This window comes from Protopterus annectens, chromosome 7.part0, assembly GCF_019279795.1.
Source record: "Protopterus annectens isolate FY-2018-M chromosome 7.part0, PAN1.0, whole genome shotgun sequence".
NCBI lineage: Eukaryota > Metazoa > Chordata > Ceratodontiformes > Protopteridae > Protopterus > Protopterus annectens.
Genome location: NC_056739.1, coordinates 204,526,314 through 204,545,123, shown reverse-complemented (window position 1 = coordinate 204,545,123; position 18,810 = coordinate 204,526,314). Strand labels below are relative to the sequence as shown.

Genomic DNA, 18,810 nt, shown 5'->3' with positions numbered 1-18,810 from the left:
TAGTGTTTGTGACAGAAATGAGGGCAGTAGATGTACTATGGCCAGGGCGAAAACCATGTTAAGTAGGGGTGATTAGGTTTTCTTGCGTAAGGTATTGTAGGGTTTGTTTGTGTACACATTTCTCTAAGGTCTTGGAGAGGGGTGATAGAATTGCTATGGGCCTATAGTTAGATAATTCAGTGGAGTCGCCTCCTTTGTGGATGGGAAGAGTGTACATTTTTTTCCATATGGCTGGGACTTTGGCTTCAGTAATAGATCGATTTATGAGAACAGAGATGGGTAAGGCAAGGGATTTAGCAGCTAGGTGGAGAAAGAGTGGAGGAAGACCATCAATTGAGGGAGAACATGGTTTAAGTTTGAGAAGAAGAGATTTTATGTATTTGGTGGACACCGAGATAATGATCTGCTTAAACCCTTAACTAGACTGACTGCTCCTCTGGAAAGACGACTTTATTTTTGTTTATATTTTTTCTAAGTTAGCTGTAGTCAGGATCTGACATTCTGAACCGTTATCCTTATTCTTAATCTTTTATTGGAAATTAATCTATGCACCTGGAGCGGGAACAGAACTCTCAGACTCTTCTGATCTTTCAGCAGTAAATGCAAGTATGCTGCCTGCTGCATCTCTGACACTACATTGGCATGCCTTCCTTTTACAGTGGTCCAATTCACATTTTCTATACAAGAGCCACTGTTCTGTAGGACAATTTAAATATAGTGAGATAAGGAATCAAACAGCTAATTTACAAACTAAACAGCTTTGCCTTTCTCTTCTAAATTTTTTAAAAATCCCGAGGAACAGTCAAATGACATTCTTTACCTACTTCGACATTCAGTATACATGTTGCTTAACATCTTCTAAAAGTCAGGTATTCCTTCTGACATCTGTGACAAAAGCACTGCATGACAGCCTCACTGAGTGTTTACCCACTCTGGCTACAGTCTGAGTGAGCTTCAATACGTTATAAAGCATGCGCACCTTCTCAGGAGATTTCTTCTGAATCAAAAACACTGGCTGTCATAAAACACACAAAAGGGAGGATCTGCCTGTTAAAGTGACCAGGTGTCTGTATTCTAGAAGAGATGTTTAGTACTCCTCAGCAGCATTTCCATTCTGAAAGTTTTAAATGGATCATTCATTTTAAAACACCATGATTTTCTCCAGAGCAAAATGAGTGTTGTAGACATCAGGCTTTATGGGAAATTGGTTTTCCACAGATACATTTTTGATCCCTTTTTCTAGAGGATGTTATGCCACCAGGAAAAGAAAAAAATGAACAATGATGCATACAAGCAGTGACAAAAAAAAAAAAAAACAAACATAGCAGAGAAGGCGAAATACAAAATGGTATTCTGTTATGAAAGAATTCTTCGGCCTGGAGTCACTACATGATATACTGCACTCGTCCACTTCAGTGAAATGAACATGCAGTGGGTTATTATCTATTCACAGGAAAGTTTCCGGCTGATGTACTGAGCACGGCATGTAAGCTTACATCTGAAAAAGGGATATCTGCACAGCTTTTTAATTCTGGCCATAAGGTAAATATTCAAATGCAACTAAATTCCTTTTATAATGAATGTTTTGCACCAATGACCTTCATGACAAAGATCTTCGATGAGTCTTTTCCAAGAATTTAGTTTTTTCTAAAGACTACATAATAAATTTCAGAAAAAATCACCCTTCCTCTTAATTTAGCAGTGATTTGGGTTAATGACTTTGTACATGCAACCTGCTGACAGAGTACATCCCAGAGTCATGAGATAAACAGGCAAAAAAAAGATACAATCTAAACATACAGTGAATAGCAGAGGCTTATAAAATGTCTGAACAAAATTAGTAGACATGCTGTCAAGACTCATGCAGACTGCCTGATGAAGCTAGTTGTCTCAGTGGGTCACCATACTCATCTCAAATTTAAAACCACTAAATTATAAAGAAAAAAGTAGTTTACTAAACATGAACTTTGGTATAGTGAAGGGTGAAGGTGTTGTCTATTGGCAGCAGATGGAAGAAAAAGAATGCTTAGTGATGTCTGAATATTCTGAAAGAAAAGTCAGAAGATAAAAAGGGGTGAACACAATGCTACACACATCCAGTCAAAAGAGAACCCAAGAAAGTGATGTGGTTGAATGCTGTGGAGGTCGCACACAGTTTGGAAGCCAAAAGGGTCTCACTATGGAATCTAGCTAGACTGTCTGCAGTATATATGGAACAAGTGGAAGGAGAAACAATTAATAAGGTGGAATTTCTGTAGAGCCAATTAAGAAGTTATTCATTTTGTTCAACAGCCAAGTGAGAGAGATCTGGGCTAAAAGAATATTTCAAAGGGCAATGGATCTGCCAATGCTCAAACCCACCTTGATAACACTCTGCTACACTCTGCTAATCTATGTATTCCTCTCTCTCATACACTTTACTGTATCCTGTATGATTCAATTACAACCCCCCCCCCCGACTTTACTCCTATGTTGCTTTTTTATATTTACTACTACTTTTAAAAATGCTGTGGCTGAAATCCAGCTATTTTGCCATTTTTCTACTTATATAATATCTGCATAATGATGACTAAATGTAATCTGTATATACTGGAGCTTTTCTCCCTGGGCCTCTGCTGAAATAGGGCTTTGGCTCAGTCGGACATTCCGGTCAACAAATGTAAAATAAAATAAATAATAAATGGGTTAATATGGTGAAACAAATCTAACAGAAAGAGGAGCATTTCACTGGAATGGAAGACAAGGCAAGAAAGCAAAATCTGTAAATGTTTGGGATTTTGTATGATGGAGAGAGTGGACTTGGACTATTTGAATAGAAAGATGGTGGAGTTGACTGGGTTTGCAAAAAAATTCACAAGGGAATAGCAACTGCAAAATTTCACTGCCGAAACCCAGGCAAATACTGATATGTTTTGACACGTTATGCAAATGAACATGCACTTCAGATGCTATGCAAAGTACAGTTGTGTACACTTACCATAAATGTAGATGTTGGAGTGTATTCACTGTTGCAGTCATTACATTTGGGTAATCTGCTGGCAGGCTGCCCTCAGACATCCTGATTAACAAAGTCTTGGGTCCTGCGTCGGTTGCTGTCCCTTATTCCATGACGTCAGGTCGTCAGGGGTATAAAACATGCAGCCAACGCCATTACATCAGTTTTTCTTGCCCCAGATGTCAGGTGCCCCCCAAATGGGGAGCAAAAAAAAAAAATATATATATATATATATATATATATATATATATATATATATATATATATATATAAATAATTTAAAACACAAAAAATATACCTCCAAACAAAAGTAAATACATCAAAAAGGCTTTTAAGAATAGTAAGAGAAAAACAGGGGCTGGAGGGAGGGTAACCAAGACTGCAACAGTGAATACACTTGAACATCTACATTTATGGTAAGTGTACACAACTGTACTATGTTCGTGTTTCACTGTTGCAGTCATTACATTTGGGTAGATTCCCAAAGCTATGGTTGGGAGGATGGATTTATACAGCATTAGGACCAGCTATAAGGCCCTGAAGGACAGCAGTGGCAAAGCCAGCTCTGGATTTATTGAAGAAAGGTAAATGGTAATGTTTGGTGAACGTATGAACTGAGCTCCAGGTAGCAACTTCTAGAATGTCTCTGGTAGGAAAACCTGTGAGAAAGGCTGTAGAAGTAGATGCAGCCCTGGTGGAATGAGATCTGATCCGCTGGGGGACAGGTTTACCATGGTGCATATAGCAGAAACGAATACAATGGCTTATCCATTTGGAAATAGTCTGCTTTGAAATAGCCTTTCCCTCTGCCCCTGCTGCAAATGCCACCAGTAGTTGTTCAGATTTTCTTAGAGATTTTGTCCTGTTTAAGTAAAATCTAAATTGTCTGTGTACATCCAATGAATGCAGAATCAGCTCCCCCTTGTTCTGTGGATTGGGAAAGAAAGTTGGCAAATGAACTGTCTGATTAAGAGCCACACTGGATACCACCTTAGGCATGAAGGATGGATTGGTCCTGAGAGACACCCTGTCCGCATGAAAAATAATGAAAGGCTCCACTGCCATAAGAGCCTGTAATTCAGAAATCCTTCTAGCTGAAGTGACTGCTAAAAGGAAAGCTGTTTTCCAGGAGAGGAATTTTAAGTCTGCAGTAGCAGCTGGTTCGGAAGGAGTGAGAGTGAGCTTTTTCAATACAAAACTGAGGTCTTTTGGCCCCTCTGAGATACCACTTTAGCAGAGGATGAGAGAAGAGGGGAGGTTCTGTGTTGCAATGAGCTGAAACGGCACAGGCATGGATTTTTATGGAAGAAAAGGACAGGTCCTTGTGAAGCATCTCAGTTAAGTATTGTAAAATCTGAGGAATACTGGGCACTGCTGTGCTTATTCCTTGTGATTGGTTCCAGGCACAGAATCTTTTCCATTTGTCAGCATAAGATTTTCTAGTACTAGGACTTCTCACCTCCAAAATGACATCCATCACAGGTTTGCTGAGGGATTCCAAGGGTGAATTTAGGTGATTAGCCAGGCTGCAAGATTCAAAGTTTGGAGCTGAGTGTACAGAATTTGGTTGTTCTGCTGAGACAGTAAGTAATGTGTCTGAGGCAGGTGCCACGGTGGAAGGTGTGACACATTGCGCAAGAGTGGGTACCAGTGTTGGCGAGGCCAGTCTGGAGCAATCAGTATAATTTTTGGTTTGTCCTGTTTTACTTTTAGTAGAACTTTGGAGAGCAGAGGCAGAAGGGGAAAAGCATAGACTGATAAGTTTTTCCAGCTGAATGATAGAGCATCCACTTTCCAGGCTTTTTTGTGATGAGTTCTTGTGCAGAATTTGTCCAACTGATAGTTCTGGTGTGAGGCAAAAAGATCTATGTCTGAATTCCCCCATTTGCATGTCAACATGTTGAAAATCCATGGTTCCAGTTTCCATTCGTGTGGGTCCATGAGATTTCTGCTTAGTTTATCTGCCAGAGCATTCAGCTTTCCTGGCAGGAATTGAGCTTATAGTTGTATTTGGTAGGTCAAGGCCGTGTTCCACAATGCCATGGCTAGTCTGCAGTGGGGGTAGGAGTGTGTACCCCCCTGCTTGCTTATGTACCACATAACTGTGGTGTTGTCTGTCTTTATCATTAATTATCCTGGATGAAGTAGTCCTTGAAGGCTGTCACTGCATTCTGTACAGCTAGCATCTCTTTCTGATTGATATGAAGGTGCATTTGATTTGGGCTCCATTTACCCTGAATGCACTTCCCTGCCAGATGAGCCCCCCAAGCATAGTCTGATGCGTCTGTAGTTAGGGTTTGGGTGGCAGGGGGTGGTGTGAATGGCAGTCCCTTGTTTTGGTGGCAGACCTCTGCCCACCATAGGAACTCTAGTTGCAGGCAAGGTATGATAGGAATCTTTGTTTCCAGGCTATGACAATGTTGACTACATAAACTTTTTAAGTACACTGAAGTTTCCTCATATGCAGTCTTGCATATGGAATTAGAAGAATGCAGGAGGCCATGAACCCCAAGGCTTGCAGAATTTGTCTTGCAGATAGCACGGTTTTTATGGCCACCTGTTTGAAGTAGGTTATCAAATGAGTTTGCTTTTCTGGTGTAAGGTAAGCCATCTGGGCAGTTGTATTCAAGCTTGCACCCAGGAATGTAATTTTTTGAGAGGGTTCCAGTTGTGATTTCTTTTCGTTTATGGTGTACTCTAGACAAGTTAGATTCCTTTCTACAAATGCCAGATGCTTCAGAAGAATGTCCTTGTTTTCTGCCTGAATTAGACAATCGCCCAGGTATGGATATATTTGAATATTTTTTTGCCTGCAAAATGCAATTACTGTAGCCAGGCACTTTGTGAAGACCCTGGGCACAGTAGATAAGCCAAATTGCAGTGCAGAGAACTGGTAATGCAAGTAGCCTGCTTTGAAGTGGAGGTATCTTCTGCAAGATTCTCTGATTGGGATATGCAGGTAAGCCTCTTTTAAGTCTAAAGTTACCAATCAGGCATCTTTGCCTAGCATAGGAAGTAACTGTTGAAGAGTCAGCATCTTGAATTTTGGAATGTCCAGAAATGTGTTTAGAGTAGATAAGTCCAGAATTGGACGCCATGATTTGTCTTTTCTGGGTACCAGAAAAAGTCTTGAATAGAAACCTTGTCCCTTTTCCTCTTCTGGTACTGGCTGAATAGCCGCCGTGGTCATGAGGGACAGAACTTGTTTCTCGGCCTCTGCCCCCTGATTTGGGGGCAGGTCTGGCCATCCGTTTGGGATTGGCAATGTGTGGAAATTAAATCTGTATCCCTGGGATACTATATTTAAAACCCATTTGTCCTGGGTTATAAGTTGCCAGTTTCTTGCATGAAGTGCCAGTTTTCCCCCCAAAGGGGCGGCTAAAAGGTAAGTGCTTGATGAGTATAGAGGGAAGTCATTGAGACTGTTTATCATAGGGAGATGCCTTGTTGTTTCCAGGTTTGGAGGTGGAGGCACCCCATTGTTTTGTTCTAAAAGTCCCTTATGACTGAAACCTGGAGCCTTTGGAATGTCTGGGTTTGACTTGAGTGGCTCTCGAAGGAACTGGAAAGGACCAGTTCTTAGTAGGCCAGTGCCTACTAAATCTTGGCGGTTGCACTTGTAAGAAATCTTTCACAGTTTGCATAGATTCAGCTTTATCTTCCATCTTTTTTAAAACTTCTTCAGCCTTATTACCAAAGAGATGATCCTGTTGTAAAGGAGCATCCAACAATTTTGCTGTAACACGATCAGGCAGAGTTTGCTCTTTGAGCCAAGCATGCCTTCTTAGCACAGACCCAGTTACAGCAGCCCTGCAAGAGGCCTCCAAAGAATCAAAACCACATTGCAAAGTATTTTTTCCAACTTGTTCAGCTGAATGCAATAAATCCTGTAAATCTTTATTTTCCACCAGTCAGAAATTGACATAATTTTCTGTTTAAGCAGTCCCATGATATGCTGTTGATATTTAAGCATATGAAATTGACAGTTTAAAGCCCTGATTGCCATGGTTGCAGAAGTGTAAACCTTCTTACCCCATCTATCCAGCGCCCTGAAATCTCTATCAGAAGGGGTAGGATTTTTAGCAGTAGAGGCCTTAATGCCCTTGGGACCCTGAGAAATGGTTTCAGGATCTGCAATAGGGTTTTTGAGAAGGAATTTGTGGGAGTCAGGAACCCTGTAGTATCTGTCTGGCTTACAAGGAGCCGGAGGCAGAGAATCAGGAGCCATACTAGATTCTGAATAATCATCAACAATGTCTAGAACAGGGGGTATAGCCAAATGCCTATGCTGAGGAAGAAGAAGAAAATCCCTAAGTCTCTTTTTAGATTCAGAGAAATCCTGACTTTCCCAGTGGAAATGTTCCCTTACGGTATGTAAAGTTTCCTGAAAAGAAAAATCCTCAGGGGGAGAAGCAGAAGGAATGGAATCTTCTGCATCAGAGTCCTCATAAGTAGGTATAGACAAATCCTGTTTATTAGAAAAGTCAGAAGAAATAGAATCCTGTTCAGAAGATTCATAATCAATGTCTTGCCTAGGCCTCTTAGAAGGAGGGGGTTGGCTACCCCTGATCAGAGTAATTAAATCTTCAGCCATTTTGATGATTTGTTTTTTAGGCATAGGGGACTGCACATGCGGCCCAGGCGTCACTTTTTTAGACATAGATTTAGATTTTGGCCTTAGGTTTGAAGATGGCGTCGGTCTAATATACAAATCTGTAGGCCTGAAAACACCCTTAGAAGCCGGTGCCTGCACAGCGGCTCTGGACCTATCCAAGGTAGAGACGTCCGCGGGTTCCATAATTAAAGCATCTCGTGGCATACCGGACTCCGAATGGGTCTCAGTAGAGGCCTGCGAATCAGAAGTGGCGGGTATCAGGGGCTGCGAAAGTGCCTCACTGACTACCGGTGAACTGGCGACTGGCTTAGGAGAAGCGTCATCGTCAGTTTTGGACCTCGACGGTCTGTCTCTTTTTCTTTGTGTTTTTTAGGTATTCCGGTAGTCGGACTGCTAACCGACGACATTTCTGGATAATTAAATCGTGAGCCAAAATATTTAGAAGCAAATATATACAGATGTTTAATAGTGCGTTGATTAAATTTAGCACAAAACCGACAGTAAGGTATGTTGTGGTCAGGGCCTTGGCAAGGAATACAGTACAAATGAAAATCCTTATGAGGTATTTGCTTCCCACAAGTAATGCAATTATTAACTTTTACTGACATCGGTAAGGAGCAAGAAAAAGTTTCCCCAACGGGGTACTTAGCTTTTAGTTGAAGACTTCGGTTCTGAAACTCGAAAACGAAAATTTCAGGAGTCAGCCGACCGGCACTTGCGAATTCCTTCTGCTTCGGGCACCACGCGGCAAGAAAGACTGATGTAATTGCGTTGGCTACATATTTTATACCCCTGACGACCTGATGTCATGGAAGAAGGGACATCAACCGACACAGGACCCAAGACTTTGTTAATCAGGCCGACTGAGGACAACCTGCCAGCAGATTACCCAAATGTAATGACTAACATTGAAACACGAAGAACATCTAGGTAACAACTAAACAGACCCTTGTGTGGTTAGAAGAGCATATCAGTGCTAACACTGGGGAAGAAAAGGCCTACATTAGGCCAAGTGTGAGCATTAAAAAATACAGTACTTTTTTGATGCTACATTTGGCCTAACACAGGCCTTTGGTTCCCCACAATAAAACTCGGCCACACTCCCATAACCATATACCGGCGATACAAAACAAGCTGTCAAGAATACATCACCGGCATAAGGAAACCCAAAGGACCAAGGGTGGAAGGGCCTTTGGGGACAGATACAACTCACAGGTGACTGGTTAATGATTTAGGGGTTGAAATGGTGAATTAATTCAATTCTTCAGGCCAACTACCATATCTACAGAACAGTAATGATGACTAGACAGTTCTCTGCTTGCATGTGGAAAGTACAGGTGTGTAAGATCTTACCATAACAGTAGATGTCCTTCCCTTCACTGTTGTAGAGATACCATGCCAAGGGTAGCCCTATATCTGGCAAGTATACCAAAGCCTTATTTTTTTAGGATGACTTGCATCACACGTATGTTCCTCGCTCATGGTGTAGGGCATAAAGGTGATGTATGGATGTAACTATCTCAGAATTGAAAATCCCCAGGAGAAACAACATTCCAAGGAGAGAAAAGGGAGGAACGTGTGCATCCAGAAGGAAAAAAGGAGTAGAGAGAAAAAGGGGGAGGAGAAAGTGGGAGTGAATACTGCAACAGTTAAGGGAAGGACATCTAATAGTATGGTAAGATTTTACACAACCGGACTATGTCCTTTCATATCACAGTTGCAGTATTCCTTACTAATAGGGGAGTACAAAAGCTAGTATGGTAAGATTTTACACAACCGGACTATGTCCTTTCATATCACAGTTGCAGTATTCCTTACTAATGGGGAGTACAAAAGCTAGTATGGTAAGATTTTACACAACCGGACTATGTCCTTTCATATCACAGTTGCAGTATTCCTTACTAATGGGGGAGTACAAAAGCTGACGAGGAAACTAGGAAGGAAGAAGGTCCAGAAGAGCCTTCAAGAAAGCCATGTAGGCTAGCCCTGGCAAATCCAGCTCTATCCCTGGAAGCCACATCCAGCTTGTAATGTTTAGTAAAAGTATGCACAGAAGTCCAAGTTGCAGCCTCCAGGATCGGACTGGTATCCAATCCCTTAAAATAAGCACCACAGGAAGCCTATTTGGTAGAATGAGCGTTTACAGAAGTAGAAAGGTATTTCCCATGAAAGGAGTAACAAAAGTAAATGGCCTTAGAAATTCAATAAGAAATGGTTTGCTTAGAAACAGCCAAACCTAGAGATCTAAGATGAAAGGAAATAAAAATTTGCTCAGACTTATGAGTGGCCTTTGTCTTATCCAAATAATATCTGAGCTGCCTTGTAAATCCAAGGTGTGAAGATCCTTCTCACTGGTAGACTACTGAGAAGGGAAAAAAGTGGGCAAATTAACAGACTGATTAAGAGGCAATTCATTAACTACCTTGGGCATAAAAGAAGGATTAGTACAAAGAGACACCCTGTCTCTACGAAAAACTAAAAAAGGAGGGACAGCCATAAGGGTCTGAAGCTCAGACACCCTTCTAGCTGAAGTAAGGGCCAAAAGAAGAACAGCCCTCCATGTACAATGTTGCAAAGTAGCTAAAGCTGATGCTGCAGGCTCAAAAGAAACCAGAGTCAATTTTTCAAGAACAAAATTAATGTCCTAGGAAGGAGGAATTGGCTTTCTGAGAGGCCTAATATGAAGTATGCTTTAAGGATGTTTGACTTCAAAGCTAGAAGCCAAAGGAGGATTAAAAGGCAGACACGCGGAAATAGCTAAAAGTTGACCTGTAACTAAAGAGTATGTCAACCCAGCCTAGAGCAATTCACACAATAAGACAGAACCAGATGGACCACCACAGAAAGAGGATCCTGGTTAACAGCAAGGCACAGACAGAAAATCTCTTCCATATGGACAAATAAGATTTCCTGGTAGCGAGTTTCCTTGCCTCCTGCAGGACCCAGAGCACACTCTCGGGAAAAAAGGTGCCTTAAAAGGGATCAAAACCCTATCACCCACAGTGTCAGTTGAAGAGTAGACAAGTGAGGATGGATGAGAGACCTCTTGTCTTGTGTCAAGAGGTCCACCTTTTCAGGCAACTTGTGGTGACTGACCTTGGCTAGGTGTGGAAGAGGGAACCAATCCTGTCTGGGCCAAAAGGGAGCCTCCAACAAGATTTTGGGAAAGTCCTTTTCTATCTTGAACAGGACCCTGAGGATGACAGGAATGGGAGAGAAGGCATAAGGAAACATTCTCCTTCCATGCCAGAGAACATGGGACTCTAGTACAAAAAAAAAGAGGAAGTTATTTGTTCAGAGAGGAGGCATAAAAAGTCTACCTGAGGAGTGGACAATGTCCAGAAACAACTCTGTGAAGCATCCACTTGTCAGTCTGTGTTATGGACCTGCTCAGAGAATCTGCCCCAAGGTTCTGTTCTAAATGAATAAACCGCCTGAAGAATCACCTGATAATGGGACAGCCAGATCCCAAACCTGAAGAGCTAGTCTGCACAGGAGGTAAGACTGTGTTCTGCTTTGTTGATGTACCACATCACTGTGGTATTGCCGGTAAAGATTTTGAGAGGTCCTGGAAAGAACAGAGTACGGAAGGCCTGAAGAGCAAGAGGAGGAGCTCTCATTTCTTTGACACTGACATGGTTCTCTCTGATGAAGGGATCAAACGTCGTGAACTTTTAGAGGACCGAAAGAATCACCCCACCTCGTGTCGGAGCCATCCAAACAAATTTCCTGAGAGGGGACTGGGGACTGAAGAGGAAGCCCTGGGCTGAGACATAAGCTCTAACTTGATGCATGGAAGAAGATGAACTAGAAAGTCCAAAGGATGAGAGTGTTGAAGCCATACTGACTTTAGGAATCACTGTAGCCTTCTCATATGGAGCCTGGCTAGAGGAAGCATAGTAATGGTGGAAGCCATGTAACTCAAAGCCTTTAGAAACTCCCTGGCTGCAATTAAGACCTGAGGAAAAAGGGATTGGAAAAAGGCAATTAAGAGTCAGAGGCCTTGGGAGGTGGCAGGGATGCCAGCACAGGAATAGTCTGGAACCTACACCTGAAAAAAACATGATCCTGAAAAGAAGTCAGGAAATATTTCTGGAAATTTACTGTAAACCCTATGCCTTGTAAGAGGTAAATGGCATAGTGAAGGCGATGAAGCAGGGTCTTTGGACAGGAAGCCTGAATGATTAGGTCATCTAGGTATAGAAAGATCTGTATCCCCCCTCAACTTGCAAAAGGCAGTCACAGGAGTATGGCATTTGGTGAAGACCCTTAAGACAGCAGACAGGCCAAAAGGCAAGCAGTGAACTGAAAATGAAAGGAAGAGACAGAGAAATGCAAACATTTCTGGAAATGGGGATAAACAGGGATGTGAAGATCTGCGTCCTTGAGATCCACACAGACTAGGAAAGCCTGAGGTAGAAAAAGGGAAAGCAGGGTCTGAAGAAACAGCATTTGAAAGGAAGGAACCTTCAGAAAGGTCTTGAGAAATATCCAGAATGGCCCTCTAGATGCCTTCTTTCCTGAGAACCAGAAATATTCTGGAATAAAACACCATCCCGCTTGAGAAGTAGAGGCTACATGGATGGTGCCTTGAGCAAAAAGCTTTTAAATACATCTGAAAAAAAAGGGCAACTGTTCCTGAAAAGGTTGAAGAATGCCTAAACAAGGAGGTAGGGATTTCCACACCATGAAATACCCCTGACGAATGATGAACAGAATCAAAAAAATCTGAGTGATCCTTAACCAAATGTGAAGAAACAGGGAAAGGCAAAGAGATAAAGGAACCTGACTTAGGAAGAAGGTAGTCAGACAGAATTGGGCTTGTCTGGAAAAGGAGGCTTCTGCATAGTAGGAGTCTGAGTAGATCTGAGTAGACTTAGGAGGAGCACTACTAGAACCATTTTTACCTTGGGAAAGGGGAAACAAAAATATGTTTTAATTCCTTACCCTTCTCCTGCAGGGACTTAGAAAGCACAGCAGCTGCAGAACCAAAGAGATTTTTATTGTCGAGAGGAGCATTCATTAATTTAGCCTTACTATCATTAGACAGTGATTGGAGGCGAAGCCAAGAATAACATCTTAACACAGAAGCAAAGGCAGCAGCTCAACAAGAAGCATCAGCTGCATCATAACTACATTTAACAGAATGACAGGCCACTTGAGAAGAACAGTCCAACAAAGAGAGGGCCGAAGCCTTACCCTCACAATCAGGAAGGTCAGAAATAACCTGATAAGCCTGAGAGAAAAGATGAAGCATACCTGGTCATATGGGTGTGGTAGTGAATAGCCTGAAAGGCCAAGGTAGCAGGAATGTACACCTTTTTGCCCAGCTTTTCCATAGCTCTACTATCCTTGTCAGAATCCTCTTCCTCAGAACAACAGTCTAATGAAGAAGGCATCTGCGAGGAATAAGTCAAAGACTCTTCTCCATAGTTCAAGTCCTCATCAGAAGAGTCATGCTTCATAGGCCTCTTAAGAGGAGTAGATGACCGGGGGGGACAGGAAAAGAAACTGGAGTGCATTAAACAACCCGTGTGTGAAATCCTACCATTTATGCTGAAGATCCTTAGCAACAGGGGAAATATGTTTTGCTTTCTGCTTCTTTTTCAAAGGGAAGCCAGCCCTAATGATCTTAGGAAGTTCGGACCCTTGCTGACTATCAATGTAGTGGGAATCTATGTCCTAATGAGAATATGCAGAATACCCTTTGGTCCCTCAGATATGATCAGCTGCAGTTCCTCCTTAACATCTGTAACGCATGTCTGCACAGCCTCCAGGGACATGCAAGACGCCAGACTCATGCCAGCCTCCGAAGTGGTTGTGGCACAGAAATCCGACGGAATAACTGGATGATCCTCGGGGCTTTCACCAGCCTCGAGAGAGACGTCCAGGGGAGGTGGTACAGCAGCTGAACCTGGCCGAACTTTTTTGGTCTTCTTGGCAGACGACTAACCCTCGGGCCAAGACGATTCCACCATCACACACTGTGTGAAGTAGACAGACAAGGGGGTGAAACAACTACAGAGAGTCTTGGGGACAAACGCTTGACAAATCAGGCATGACACGTATGGTCATGAAAAACACCCAGGCAAAACAAAACACTGCTCGTGATGGTCCTTTTGGGGAATCTGTCTCCCACACTTACATTTTCCCTCACAAGAAAAAAAAAAAAGACAAGAAGAAAAACCCCAATGGGGCACTTACCTGAAAATGGCTTAGTAACTAGCAGATGGAGTGTTAAGACTGACTATCAAAGATGGTGTTCAGACTGGTAGCAAAGTTCTGAGGTAGGTATGTCCATATGTCACCTTTATGTCCTATGCTGTGAGCAGGAAGCATATATGTAATGTACAATGTTCTTCTAAAAAACCCAAGGCTTTGGTATACTGGTCAGACGTAGGGCTACCCTTGGCAGAGGATCCCTTTAGTAAGGAATACTGCAACAGTGATATGGATGGACATCCTCTACAAACATCCATGAGCAACCAGAAACAGAAAATGATCAAAGGTTTTGCACCTGGGAAGTAGCTGTCATAACAGAATCTTTCTGACTTCATCTCATGTCTGAAGACCAAGAATTAAGATCTGGATGACAACTCCTCACTAACAGACAATGTCCACGCAAGGAAGACAAACCACCAAAGACTGTGTAGACGCTGAAGTCAAGACCATACTTAAGGGATGTCTTTACATGCTGCTTGTTTTGTGCCTGACAGGTTCTGTAGTCAGCCTCACTACTGAGTCACTTCCTCGGTCGCTAGATCCTGTGTGTTTCTATGCTATGTGGTTAGTGTAGCCCTCAAAGTTCTTTTGTTGGCACTTGTGACAACCAAATATAATTGTTCTCCATGCCAACCAAAACTAGACAACAGTCACCATTGTCTTCATTTGTGATCTTATGACACCAGCCACTGTAAAAACATGTGCTTCTAGGCAGTAAAAATAGAAGCTTTGATTTGAAGGACTGCCAGCTTTGTGAGTAGCTGGAAAAAATGGTGAGCTGCAGAGGTACAGAATTCTTACTGCTAGTGCAGGGGCATCATATGTGGGCTAAAATAGGCATACTCCACAAGTGTTTGAAATTCAGACTTCGACGAGAATACGACGGGTGCAGCAATGCTTTGACCCAAGTGCTAACCCAGTGCAGAGAGCCCCACAAATTGAGACTTTTTTTTTTTTTTGCCTAAAGTATTACCCTCAAAGGTTAAAATACAACTTTCATTTTATAACTGCAGTAAGATGTTCAGGATGCTCAAGGGACAAATATCAATATTAATGCAATGAGAAACAAATCAGCACAACTCTCATGGGCACACTCCCTTCTTGGGTTGTACTGGTATATCTCGAAGCTTTCTAAATGAAACAAGCCTTAGATCTTCCTTTAAAGGTGGGGCTTGATTAAGGTTGTTAAAGCTGGGCTTTAGGGAAGGGCACCCACGCAAGTAAAAAAAAATGTCATACATGTAAAGTAAACAACTATTTCTTTGTGCTTTGTAAGTCTGGAAACCACAGTGGAAAGGTGGTAACAGCTGCCAGTAATTATGAAACACAATGTGATGCTAACAATAGGAAGCCGGTAGGAAATACAGAAGTAACCGTCTGTGGACTGACAGCCAGAGATCTATGAAATGAACATACTCTTACAAGACAGGTATTGGTTGCACAATCTGCAGTGCTTAGTAGGCTGTGCAGCAAGGGAAAAAATAACGCCACATAAGTAAGACAAGTTTGCTATTGTGAGTTTGATGCCTTTGTAGAAGTAAAATGTTCTTAAATATGCTGTATTAACCTTCCTGATAAGAAAAAAATCTATATAAATCTATGTACTTGCATCCATTCTAGATAAGACATCAGTGTCTACAGGACAAACTAGCTAAGATGAATATACTTGCATCCATTCTAGATCAGACATCACAGTGTCTGCAGGACAAACTAGCTAAGACGTATATACTTGCATCCATTCTAGATCAAACATCAGTGTCTACAAGACAAACTAGCTAAGATGTATATACTTGCATCCATTCTAGATCAAACATCACAGTGTCTACAGGACAAACTAGCTAAGACGTATATACTTGCATCCATTCTAGATCAAACATCACAGTGTCTACAGGACAAACTAGCTAAGACGTATATACTTGTTTCCATTCTAGATCAGACATCACAGTGTCTTACAGGACAAACTAGCTAAGACGTATATACTTGCATCCATTCTAGATCAAACATCACAGTGTCTACAGGACAAACTAGCTAAGACGTATATACTTGCATCCATTCTAGATCAAACATCACAGTGTCTACAGGACAAACTAGCTAAGACTGCCTTTTGGCTCACTTTGCATGCATTAAAATAATAGTAAACGCTTACATGGACTACTGAAGTCTTCATAATACTTCCTGAATGAAGATCACTGAACAAAGTTTCTGATTCACAACTATTAAAACAAAGTCCCTCACCTTTTTATTCGTTTGCCAATTTCACTGACCAAAAGACCAGCATTACCAATTGGGTTTTTTAGTGCTTTTTGTATATTCTTCAGCTGGTTTCCAGCATTCTGGTGAATAAAAAAAAGTAAATGATTGTCAACTAACACATTCCACAACCAACACTTGCTCTGCATTTTGATGTTAAGATAATTATGAAAATTTTTCATTTCGAGGTTGTAGTCAACAACATGCCTTATACCCTGGTTACTTGTAACTTGCAAAGTGTACAATGAAAAAGAGAAAAATCGCCCAGCTCATAACTGGATTTCTAGGGTTATGCTGCACCAGTATCCCTTTTCATAAAATCAAGAACTAGTTGCAGATGGACATAACCCAGTACCTAAAGGATGCTTCACAGTATGAATGCAATAATGTTAGGGAGTGCAATTAATCTTTCAGACGTTATTGTAAGAAAGCAAAGTTTAGAACGCAAAATAAACAGTTGCCCACTGCATCGCCTTGGGCTAATCATTTAACCTTTTAATACTCTTCTCAGCACTTTCAATACTGTGTAATAAAAGTATTCCAACACAAAAAGATCCTTCATAATGGAGTTTTCATTTTAAATGGCATTACTTGCCAAGCATCCTCTAGTTTCATCTGTTGCTGCTACGTTAATTGTATGCTTCATAGGAAACTTGATATGGTGACTACTTTTTCATTTAAAGTTACACCATCACTGTTTTTAGTTAGCAAAACAATATGGAACCTGCAGATACAATGAAATGATAAAATAGCTATCTTCTGATCATTTTCTTAATTCATTATTTATTTAAAAAAGTTCTGAAGATGTAAACTCTTATATTAAAGTGCCAGATAAGTAATCAGTCAAAGTATTTTTCACATATATTTTATGTCTTTTCCAAGATGGCATGAGTTCACCTCAGCTGGCGAATACCAGATTTAGTGCCACAGCATCTTATGTGTTCTAGCTACTGGGGTGGCATGTGGGGTTCTGCATTATGAGTTCATGACTTTCATGATAATAAAATAGGATGAAATCACCATAGCTAGCAAATAACTGTTTTCAATGTCACAGTAAAGTTCAGTTGTATAAAATCTTACCATAACTGTAGATGTCCTTCTCTTCACTGTTGCAGTCTTCATAACATAGGGGATCCCCTGCCAAGGGAGGCCCGTCATCCGGCCAGTATACCAAAGCCTTTACATTGCCTTAAGGTTTGCTGTACATCACACATAATCTCCTCGCATAATGTAGGGCATAAAGGTGATGTCTAGAAATACCATCCTCAGAACTGAGAGCCCCAGTAGGAAAGCCAGTCCAAGGAAAACAAGAGGTGACCAGTACATCCACAAGAGAAAAGGACAAGAGGAGGAGGGAGGGAGTGAAGACTGCAATAATGAAGAAAAGGACGTCTACTTTTATGGTAAGATTTTACACAACTGTAGTATGTCCTTCCATTTCACTGTTGCAGTATTCATAACATGAGGGAGAGCGCCAAAGGTCAGGAAAAAACTTGGGAAGAGGAAGGACCAGCAGAGCTTTCTAGGAATCCATGAAGGATGGTCCTAGCAAAACTATATCTAGCTCTGGAAATTCCATCCAACTTGTAGTGCTTGGTAAATGTACATACAGAGGTTTGAATAGCTGCCCCAAGAATAGAGGTAGTATCCAAACCCTTGTAAAAAGCATCAGAAGAAGCCACAGCTCTAGCAGAATGAGCCTTTACAGAAGGATCTTACTATGGAAAACATAAAAAGAAATAGCTTTTGAAATCAAAGAAAAAATAGTCTGCTTGGATACAGCCAATCCCAAAGACCTGGGATGAAAGGAAAAGTACAGTTTTGTACCTACCATAAATGTAGATGTTCGAGTGTTCACCCTGCTGCAGTCATTACACTAGGGTTATCCTGTCGTCAGGCGGTCCCGTAGTCAGCCGGATTTCCAAAGTCTTGGTCCGACGTCGGTTGCTGTTGCCTCATCCCTGACGTCAGTGCGCCAGGGGTACATATATTGCAACCAATGCCATTTTCTTCAGTTTTTCTTGCCCCAGATGTCAGGTGCCCCCAAAAAGGTGATCCAAATTAGTACCAAAAGGTGGGAACACTGTACAAACACAAAATCTCTTCAGCTAAAAACAAATACATCAGTAAGGCTTAGCAAAGATTTAGCCAGTAAATCAGAGGGGTTGGAGGGAGGGTAACCTGGACTGCAGCAGGGTGAACACTCGAACATCTACATTTATGGTAGGTACAAAACTGTACTATGTTCATCGTGTTACCCTGCTGCAGTCATTACACTTGGGTTGAGTCCCAAAGCTAAGGTAGGGTGGAGGCATCATACAGGGTTAGTGGAGGCAATGAGGCCCTGCAGGACTGCAGTGGGGAAGCCTGCCCTGGACTTAGAATAAAGAGATAAGTGATAGTGTTTGGTGAAGGTGTGCACAGAACTCCAAGTTGCAGCTTCTAAGATTTCCTTGGTAGGAATCCCCCTGAGAAAGGCTGTAGAGGTAGCTGTTGCCCTGGTAGAGTGGGATCTAATGGTAGGAGGAACTGGTTTCCCATGATGGGTATAGCAGAATTGTATGCAATAGCCTATCCATTTAGAAATGGTTTGCTTGGATATGGCCTTCCCTTGAGAAGCTGTAGCATAGGAAACAAAGAGCTGGTCAGTTTTTCTGAAAGCCTTAGTTTTATCCAAGTAGTAACGAAGCTGCCTGTGAATGTCCAAGGAATGCAGGAGTCTCTCACC

The 18,810-nt window shown here is 41.7% G+C and overlaps 1 protein-coding gene across 1 annotated transcript in view; it reads right to left on the bottom strand.

Annotated features, from left to right (window-relative positions):
• The window catches only part of ACADVL (acyl-CoA dehydrogenase very long chain), an 808,259-nt gene that overhangs the window by 117,622 nt on the left and 671,827 nt on the right, over positions 1 to 18,810 (bottom strand). Inside the window, exon 15 of the mRNA XM_044076702.1 lies at positions 16,068 to 16,165. Within this exon, the coding sequence (XP_043932637.1) occupies positions 16,068 to 16,165 (98 nt within the window). The remainder of the gene's footprint in view (positions 1 to 16,067; positions 16,166 to 18,810) is intronic.